Here is a 10,710-nt window from a genome sequence, read left to right on the forward strand (position 1 = left end):
GAACGCTGTATTGTAAGAAGTTAACTCTCAATATATAGATATATAGATATATATATATATATATATATATATATATATATATATATATATATATATATATATATATATATATATATATATAAAACTTATAAAGACTTTTGGGAACACAGAAAACTCAAAGAGGGCTAGACTTTAACATACAACGAATGTAAGAGTAGTCTGTATGCATGAAGAAGAAGAAGAAGAAGAAGAGAGAGAGAGAGAGAGAGAGAGAGAGAGAGAGAGAGAGAGAGAGAGAGAGAGAGAGAGAGAGAGAATGTTGCTTTTGAGTCGAGAAGCACTACATTTCGTTCACTCATACCGGGAACTTTGATTTGAAGTCTGGGCACAGAAGGCTCATGACAGAAATGACATTAATTAAAATCGAACTCCGGAGAAGACGATCGAGAAAAAAATTAAGAACGAGTCGCGTCAAGGCACAGAGAAGGAAGAAATTATTTTTAGATATCTTTCTTCCTTTATCTTTTGGAGGACACGTTCTTCCTGCTGAAGACCAAGGAGTTTTTTTTTTAACGCTAAATGAAGTATTTGATTTCTTTCTTCATTCAGAAATAATGAAAGGCCGTACAGTTTTTCATTGAATCGACGCATGCAATAACATGAACGACAAGAAATGGTAAGCCAATTTACTAAAAGGTCTTTTCTGACCAAAATTTATAAAACAGATTCAGGTACAAATAAAGAATGGGTTCTAGAGTAAAAGTCAAAAGGCCCCCCCCCAAAAAAAAAAGTTTGTAACATCCCGTCCCCCTCCAAAATGACTTATTCTACTCTTCATAGACTGAGTAAAAGATTTTGCAATTATTAATTTTTTTTTATAAAAAACACGCTTAGTAATGAACATGTTCTGATGAGAGCTGGAGAATGGGGGGCCGGGGAAGGGTTTGGCGAGTACTTGCAAATGAGGCGAATTGACCAAATTGAGCAAAATACGTTCATCTGGGGCAACAAAGGAGCAAACGCGAGCAAATCGAGGCAGTCGAGCTTTGAGGATGAAACGCTGAATAAGACGGAGTCGAGAATATTGGGGTCGTTGGCGTGGATGCCGATTCCGCATTACATTACGGCACCTCCGCACCAGACGAAAAACTTCGTTATGTGAAGTGTCCATAAGGGTCAGTTTCCCTCGACAAACCCAATCCCTCCCCCACTCCCCATTATTCCTCCTCCACCACCATCTCCTCCTCCTCCTCCACCACCTCACCCTCCTCCTCCACCACCACCTCCTCCTCCTCCACCACTACTTCCTCCCCCGCCTCCTCCACCACTACCTCCTCCCCCGCCTCCTCCACCATCACCTCCTCCTCCACCCCATCGACCTGTTGCATGCCTCGACATAATAGGATTAGGTGACATGGGTGTGGTCACGCTGGGTCCCAGGTTCATGACGGCTATCCGCCGTGGTCGTGTTTCCGAAAGAATGCTGTGTTGGTCCTCATTCTCGCCTTTTCCATGCTACTCTTTCCATCTTATTTCTTAGTCTCTTGCGAGCTGAATTGATTCCGGTTGCAATTTGCAGAAAATCTACACTACTGACGTACATGAATTTTCATTCAATTCATTTAAACCACAGAAAATGGTATGTTTTTCTGGAGAAGTAAGTAAGTAATGTACGATAATAAAAAATACATATACATGCAAAGCAATGAAAAATGACATTGAAATGACACGCAAGACTCAAACGGAACACGAACTTGAAATAAACAATTAACTAAGAGAAAAAATTACAAATGAATGAAATCAATGTACAAAAACCTCTACATCACATTACATTAAAAGAGATTCCTCTTCAATTTACACCTAAAACACAATACAAAAGCATGTTGAACACAATGTGTGTTGGTAAGGATATAGCAGAGAGAGAGAGAGAGAGAGAGAGAGAGAGAGAGAGAGAGAGAGAGAGAGAGAGAGAGAGAGAGAGAGAGAGAGAGAGAGAAGTACACTAAACAAGCTAGGATCACGAAGTGTCAAGGTGCAGAAGTGGGCCGAAAAAAAAAGGTTCAGGGAGGGGCCAAATTTGATGAGAGGGCGAGGGAGTGCCATCAGATGGGTGTTGCTTCTCGGCTTGCAAGTGGTAGATAAGTTCCCTTAAAGAGTGTTCAGTGGCTCTGGTGTTTCAGTTTTCATTTGAGTAAAACATACAAAATCAATTAAAACGATCCTTAATGAAAAAAACTTGTAGTGTTTTGAAATAGTGTTTTGAACAGATATTCAGCTGGTTGGTTGTGTTCGGCTAAAAACAACAAAGACTGTGCTAAAGCGAGAAATTTGGAAATGAAAAGCAGTGTTTATTTTTTTTCACCTGGGACAAAAAATGGAAAATAAATAAATAAAACACGAGTATAAGAAACGAAGATCTGAAAAGACAAGTTTTATTGCTATTGGTTCTTATTAGAAATTAAATTTTTGGAATGAGCACGGCGAATCCGGAAAATTCGTCAATAGCGTAGAAAATTTAATGAATCAAAAGCTAGTGAAAGGATGTTTTCGTAATTTCAGTTATAGAAAAGAATCACCGTAAAAAAATAAAACCATTTTCGTTATAAAAGTAGGCTTCACCCATGACCTAACCAATTATCATCAAATAATTTCTATTTTTCACAAACATACCAAATCTCTTACAACAGAATGTCTTTTGCCTTTGTAAAAACTCAACTGCTTGCCGATTGCTTACGCGATATACACTATGTATTCTAACGTAAAGCTATGTAATAATCTGCTACTTGTATCAAGTATACAGAAACGAATACCTCAAGCTAATGGCATCTACTTATTCCATTTTCTTAGGTAAAGCAGTGAAGCTCAAAATTAAAGAAGTTATTCTATAAAGTACTTCTACGCCACCAGCGATAATTATGGCTAATGCTACCGCGTGCGTGGTAAGTACTATCAGGTGGAAAAAAAGTTTTTTTCCTTATTTCTTATAATTATCTAATCTGTCTCTTGATATTCATATAGAAATCTGAGGTATGAATTGTGTTGTAAAGCCAGTTTACAGTTGATGGAAAGTGCAGGAGCTATATTGTATAATTCTTATACAACGAGTTTCTTCTTTATAAGACTAATTTAGAAATATATTGTTTAATAGGTCATGTACATCACAAACTTAACGAATACAGTGTTATTATGCAGATGGAATGTTGTAAGCTTATTTTTGTGGAGCAATAAAGCCAACTGAAATGTTTGAATCACTTGCCCAATATTTCATAATAACATTCTAAAATATTTGACTGATTTTGGTAAGGCTTGGCGCATCACCAAAAGTGCCATTTTTGGAAAATTAATCTGCCTCTCTCCTAGTTAAAGCACCTTCCTTTTGGAATGGTATAAAAAAACTTAAAGTTCGCTGCATTTTAAGTCACCAAATTTATAGGGAGGATGAACTATAATAAAACGACCGAAATTTCAAATTTTCCCTGGCACTTCATATCTCAGATTGCTTCACGGGATTTCTTTTAAAATAAGTATGCTAAGAGATACTGTGTGTGTGTTTATTTGCTTTTTAAATGCTAACGAAAAAATTGTGGTTTTTGAAAACACATCGCATATTGAATTTGTTTTTGAATTATTTTTTTTATTAATTTTTTACAAAGTTCACGAATACAAGGCACGTGGAAAATAAGTTACCGTGGCAACGAATGAAACTAATAAAAACTTCCCCAGTTTTATGTGAATCGTCTGTATGTGGGATCAAACCTTTATTTTTTTCTGACAGCTAATTTCTTATAAACGACTATATCAAAATTATCTCAATGCTTTTACAGGATCTTTACTAGATAGTGACCCCCAGGGGTTTTAACCCGGTATGTATCCACCTTTGTGGCGTGATAGTACAAGCCCGTTGGGGATTACCGTAAAAACACAAACAAAAGACTGTAAATATCATAAAGATAATGACCCCAAAGAAATATTAGTCCTAGATAAAGGTCCCTTTTTATATTTTAATAAAACACAAAATGTTTCTAAATAGAAGAGCTATTCCCATCCTATTATCAAGCAGTAACGGTAAATGATTTCATACAACTGACTACTTGATAAAAAAAAAGTTCAAGGACTTCACACATACCAGGTAATTAACCAAAACTGCTTACCTAATTACCGATTAATTTGAGGCCCGTATACAACCATAGTGATATCAAGCCGCAGTTCCTCGTTGGGCGAGTCGGTAGAGTTGTCGGCTAGCACTCTGCTAGGCCCGAGTTCGAATCTCCGGCCAGCCAATGAAGAATTAGAGGAATTTATTTCTGGTGATAGAAATTCATTTCTCGGTATAATGTGGTTCGGATTCCACAATAAGCTGTAGGTCCCGTTGCTAGGTAACCAATTGGTTCTTAGCCACGTAAAATAAGTCTAATCCTTCGGGCCAGCCCTAGGAGAGCTGTTAATCAGCTCAGTGGTCTGGTTCAACTAAGGTATACTTATTTTACTATATCAAGCCGTCTTACGCGGGATATCTTACATGCAAGGTGAAAGGTCTTCACTGTGACCTAAATTCAAGTAACGCCTGTTTATCCCTTAAGCTTTGTACATGGCGTCTCTCCACGTAATTCAGATACGGGATTTCGGTAAGCTATGTCCGAGGTATTTTAAATATACTCAGAATATATTTAAAGGACCTCGGTTCGAAAACTACAGTCACTGGGGATCACAACAGTCAGCACAACCTTTCATTCCCATACTGGTTTCCGCTGCCATGTCTTTATAAACAAATTTGCCAGCACTGATCTTCGAAGTTAACAATGGCTGGTCGTTCTAACTGATCTGAACTTAATTAGGTCATTCGTCGCGGCTAAAACGCTGAAAAGCCGTATTCTTCTCTTTCATTAGCGTTTTTATTTATTTTGGGTGAATATTCTTTTCTTGTTTATACTCAATTATTTACGATTTTTTGCCACATTTTACAGCAGCTGCATTATATTTCTTTTTCTGAAAACGTTGCCTTTTATTCGTGACAAAGTCAGTTCTGTTTCTGTATTAGTGTTGTGTTTTCATGTTTGATATTATTAAAAATGATAATATTATAATAATAGTAAGAAAAAATAGAGAACAATTTAGATTGGTTGAAGTAATTCTGAAAACTGCATTTTTCCGGATCGAGATGTTTGAACAATAATTATGAATGCATCCACACACACAAAAATGAGATTTTATCCTTACAAACTTGTAAATCACGATGTCGTGATCATGTATTATGCATGTATGCAGATCATTGTATAACCGAGAAGACTTGTGATCCGCTGGTGTCTTGTAATTTCACATTCTTTATTTATTTGTTCAAAGATTTTTACATGTAATTCTCTCTCTCTCTCTCTCTCTCTCTCTCTCTCTCTCTCTCTCTCTCTCTCTCTCTCTCTCTTTTCTCTCTCTCTGTATCTCTGCTTTGTTTCCGTGATGCTGAACATGTTCTTTAGCGTAGCCACTTACGTATGCTTATTTATTTGTTTCCTAAATAAGTTTTCATTTATGTCTTGGTTTATCCATTTTCTGGCTTTATTCCGAATTATATTTCCATTTTCTTCCATTGAGTGCTTTGTAAGTCCTCCTACGCATTCAAATATCCTAATTATACATCTTGGAAAGGAACGAATCATCTAAATGTCTCAACTGATGTCCCATTCGTTCTTCCCATTACACATCAATGAACAGAACGAAGTCCTTTGCAGAGTTACCGTGAAACATCATCTCCAGATCTGTCATATCTACCGTACATCACGTAGGATTCCCCGTCTAAGGTTCCTCCAGCTCCTCCTACAAAGCTCTCCAGGGACGGCACAGCGATCGCAGCTTTCGACCCTTAATTACTTGTTCTTAATTATTCATAGATTTACTAATCCATCGCGGGCCTGATAGAAATCTCGAAAGGGAGGTCGGTCGCTTTCTCTGTCTCTGTCTCTCTCTCTCTCTCGAATGGGAGGTCGGCCCCTTTCTCTCTCTCTCTCTCGAGTGGGAGGTCGGTCGCTTTCTCTCTCTCTCGAATGGGAGGTCGGTCCCTTTCTCTCTCTCTCTCTCTCTCTCTCTCTCTCTCTCTCTCGAGTGGGAGGTCGGTCGCTTTCTCTCTCTCTCTCAAGTGGGAGGCGGTCGCTCTCTCTCTCCCTCTCGAGTGGGAGGTCGGTCGCTTTATCTCTCTCTCTCGAGTGGAAGGTCGGTCCCTTTCTCTCTCTCTCTCTCTCTCTCTCGAGTGGGAGGTCAGTCGCTTTCTCTCTTTCTCTTTCGAGTGGGAGGCGGTCGCTTTCTCTCTCTCTCTCTCGTGGGAGGTCGGTCGCTTTCTCTCTCTCTTGAGTGGGAGGCGGTCGCTTTCTCTCTCTCTCTCGAGTGGGAGGTCAGTCGCTTTCTCTCTTTCTCTTTCAAGTGGGAGGCGGTCGCTTTCTCTCTCTCTCTCTCTCGTGGGAGGTCGGTCGCTTTCTCTCTCTCTTGAGTGGGAGGCGGTCGCTTTCTCTCTCTCTCTCTCTCGTGGGAGGTCGGTCGCTTTCTCTCTCTCTCGAGTGGGAGGTCGGTCGCTTTCTCTCTCTCTCGAGTGGGAGGTCGGTCGCCTTCTTTCTCTCTAGTGGGAGGTTGGTCGCCTTTTTCTCTCTCTCGAGTGGGAGGTCGGTCGCTTTCTCTCTCTCTTGAGTGGGAGGCGGTCGCTTTCTCTCTCTCTCTCTCGAGTGGGAGGTCGGTCGCTTTCTCTCTCTCTCGAGTGGGAGGTCGGTCGCTTTCTCTCTCTCTCGAGTGGGAGGTCGGTCGCCTTCTTTCTCTCTAGTGGGAGGTTGGTCGCCTTTTTCTCTCTAGTGGGAGGTCGGTCGCCTTCTTTCTCTCGAGTGTGAGGTCGGTCGCCTTTCTCTCTCGAGTGGGAGGTCGGTCGCTTTCTGTCTCTCTCTCTCTCGAGTGAATTGAATTGAATATAGAATTTAGGCTAAAAGACCAAGCACTGAGACCTATGAGGTCATTCAGCGCTGCAAAGGAAACTGACAGTAAAAGGTTTGAAAGGTGCAACAGGAGGAAAACCTCGCAGTTGCACTATGAATCAATTGTTAGGAAAGGGTGGAAAGTAAGATGGAAGAGAATATGAAAGGAGGTAAAGTAAAAGGAACGAAAGGGGTCGCAGCTAGGGACCGAAGGCACGCTGCAAAGAACCTTAAGTAATGCCTACAATGTACCGCATGAGGTGCACTGACGGCGCTACCACCCTACGGGCGTCTCTCGAGTGGGAGGCGGTCGCTTTCTCTCTCTCTCGAGTGGGAGGTCGGTCGCTTTCTCTCTCTCGAGTGGGAGGTTGGTCCCTTTCTCTCTCTCTCGAGTGGGAGGCGGTCGCTTTCTCTCTCTCTCTCTATCTCCCGTGGGAGGCGGTCGCTTTCTCTCTCTCTCGAGTGGGATGTCAGTCGCTTTCTCTCTCTCTCAAGCGGGATGTCAGTCGCTTTCTCTCTCTCTCTCGAGTGTGAGGTTGGTCTCTTTCTCTCTCTTTCTCGTGTGGGAGGTCGGTCGCTTTCTCTCTCTCTCTCTCGTGGGAGACTGTCGCTTTCTCTCTCTCTCTCTCTCTCTCGTGGGAGGTCGGTCGCTTTCTCTCTCTCTCGAGTGGGAAGTCGGTCGCCTTCTTTTTCTCGAGTGGGAGGTCGGTCGCCTTCTTTCTCTCGAGTGGGAGGTCGGTCGCTCTCTCTCTCTCTCTCTCTCTCGAGTGGGCGGTCAGTCGCTTTCTCTCTCTCTCTGTCGAGTGGGAGGTCGGTCGCCTTCTCTCTCTCTCGAGTGGGAGGTCGGTCGCTTTCTTTTTCTCGAGTGGGAGGTCGGTCGCCTTCTTTCTCTCGAGTGGGAGGTCAGTCGCTTTTTTTCTCTCTCGAGTGGGAGGTCGGTCGCCTTCTTTTTCTCGAGTGGGAGGTCGGTCGCCTTCTTTCTCTCGAGTGGGAGGTCGGTCGCTTTCTCTCTCTCTCTCTCGAGTGGGAGGTCAGTCGCTTTCTCTCTCTCTCTCTGGAGTGGGAGGTCGGTCGCCTTCTCTCTCTCTCGAGTGGGAGGTCGGTCGCCTTCTTTTTCTCGAGTGGGAGGTCGGTCGCCTTCTTTCTCTCGAGTGGGAGGTCGGTCGCTTTCTCTCTCTCTCGAGTGGGAGGTCGGTCGCTTTCTCTCTCTCTCTCTCGAGTGGGAGGCGGTCGCTTTCTCTCTCTCTCGAGTGGGAGGTCGGTCGCCTTCTTTCTCTCGAGTGGGAGGTCGGTCGCCTTCTTTCTCTCGAGTGTGAGGTCGGTCGCTTTCTCTCTCTCTCTCGAGTGGGAGGCCACTGGACTTCTTCTGATCCATTCCGTCGGGGGTCTGGAAGCCCCTGGATTTTGCTGGCAAGATTTGGGAATTCATTCATTCGCTTCTGCTTTTCATGTTACTTATTCACTCATTCCAGTGGCACTAGGGCGATGGTGACCCATTCCTGCTCGTGTCGGAACCCTCTAGGGCCAGTTGCAAGCTTCAATAAGCGCCTTTTTATGAAAGGCAAGGTCATTCAACCTGCGCTCAAAACATTGTAATTTATTCTGGAATGAAGTTGATGTTCCTGAAATTGCTGGCAATCGGGAAAAGAAAATATTTAACATAACTTTTGATTCATGAACGTTTTCTTCAGTCAAAAGCTTATAATCTGTTTTTGCGTCTTGTGCTGATAACGATATTAGTTTATCTGTATTTATCAATACCGCAAAAATAGCTCCAAAAATATTTGTAATCGATAACTTATTTCTTAATTTCAGAAGCTGTAAGTGTAAGTAGTTAATCTTTTAAAGGCTCATTATTTATTTTTTTCGCTTCTATTCACAGCTGGATTAAGGTTACTAAAATTTCTAATAAGTAAAAACTGAATCATTTGCTGTAATGAATTTTGATCCAATAACTGAGTTACCTATCTTCCAACTCCCAGGGATCTTGCGGAGATGACCAGATCACCATGAGACCGTGGGAAGAGGAGGAAATTTGGGGGTCCTTCCGTCGATGGCATGTCCTTTTCTTGTCATGCCTGACTGGCCTCGCCATAAGTAAGTGCTATTCCTTATTTCTTTTGGAGTGTTAGACACTTAATTCAACTCTTAATTTCTAAAACACAGTGGGTTCATATTTAATTTTTTTTCAGGTTACCAGAATAACTTCTGTAAGGAATGATAAGAAATATGGTGTTCATTTTAGATGTCACAGGTTCTGTTCTTTCTTCTGGCTATTAAATCTCGATTTTGATTCTAAGAGTTGCCAGTTACGGATTTCACAACTGTACAATAGAGGAGTTCATCCGCAGACAAATTAAAAAAAAAATCATTATTCCAACTCGTACCAGCAAAGAAGACCAGCGAGAAACAGTTATAATCCACTACAGAATGACATACGGCATATACTTTGGCGAAGAGTTGAAGCTATTTAAAAGAACCTAGTAACCCTGATGAAATAGAGTCGCTCATAACCATCAGCCATTCTGACCTTACGCCATCACAGGTAGAGGGGAATGCTGTACCCCGAGCAGACATTAGGAACAGATGACCAGTTTTATCTAAAAATTGATGTAATTTGTAGAGAACTGTGAATTCTACAACCTTGCCATGTTGATCACACTACCACAGTTCCACGGACACGTCTGCAATCTACAGAAGGTGCTATCCCCCAACACAACAAAAAGCCACAAGCAAAAGCAGGTTACACAATGAGCCGAAATCGTCTATAGTGAAGCGAAATTTACGTGTCTCCTTGTGACCAAAAAATAAGAAAAAAGTGTTCTTTTCACTCAAGGTACACAGTATCTCGTTATTGCTCACAACTCTACAGAGGCACCTGCAGTACCACGGAAACCAAGGCGTTAAGAGAGCCTCAAAAGCATGAAACAGAACAACCGACATAAGGGGCTGAAATCGTTTAGAGTCAAGTGATTTAACAGTCTCCTTGTGGCCAAAAACGTTTCGGTCTCTCTTTAAGTATCAGCAGTCACTGCTCAGTCAACATCTGTGTGTGTGGTAGCTCCAGCGCGCAGAGCTTCGCAAATTCTCCAATAACTAAAAACATTCTCTGCTGTAACCTGCGGTCAAGGATTTTCACATCGTTTTCAGTTATGAGATTGTATACTTTCTGATGGAGGCCTGAACACTCACGTTTGTCTTTGTTTTCTATTTCTCCATCTCAAATGCAGCCTGCAACAGTTATGTGTTGCACGAACTAACTCTTGCACTACTAGGCCACACACAGACACACACACACACACAGAAAGAGAGAGAGAGAGAGAGAGAGAGAGAGAGAAACCATAGCTGGGAACGAATAAAAAACTAAAACAATATAGAAATCAATGGCGAAGAGATAAATAATAATACTGAATAACAGTATTATGTCATCCAGATGCAGAGACCAAGGGAATGTTACGGCCAGTCAAGAGGTTCATTAAACTGGGCCATCAGTCAATCAGAAACCGTCTGAATTAGGACATCGCCCTATACTACCGTCAAATGGTCTGAACTGAACCATCCTTGAAAAACATTGTATTATCCACCCTACGACAAAGGCAGGCTAACTGTCACAACAGATGTATGTTTGTCAAGTTTTTAATTGGATTCTGAATATCTAGGAATCCGAAACTTTCCCAGCGTCACTGACAGTTGAGAGTGAGAAAGAAAGAAAGCATACAGAAAAATACAAAACGTCCGCCACAAAATATGTAACTTTAATTTACTAGAAAATTTCATGCACACACAC

The 10,710-nt window shown here is 41.8% G+C and overlaps 1 protein-coding gene across 1 annotated transcript in view; it reads left to right on the forward strand.

Moving 5' to 3' along the window:
• The first annotated feature begins 2,779 nt into the window (after positions 1-2,779).
• LOC136846994 (uncharacterized) overlaps positions 2,780-10,710 on the forward strand; it is a 44,609-nt gene continuing 36,678 nt past the window's right edge. Inside the window, exons 1-2 of the mRNA XM_067118244.1 lie at positions 2,780-2,918; positions 8,906-9,020. Of these exons, the coding sequence (XP_066974345.1) occupies positions 2,895-2,918; positions 8,906-9,020 (139 nt within the window). The 5' untranslated portion in view covers positions 2,780-2,894. The remainder of the gene's footprint in view (positions 2,919-8,905; positions 9,021-10,710) is intronic.

This window comes from Macrobrachium rosenbergii, chromosome 16, assembly GCF_040412425.1.
Source record: "Macrobrachium rosenbergii isolate ZJJX-2024 chromosome 16, ASM4041242v1, whole genome shotgun sequence".
NCBI lineage: Eukaryota > Metazoa > Arthropoda > Malacostraca > Decapoda > Palaemonidae > Macrobrachium > Macrobrachium rosenbergii.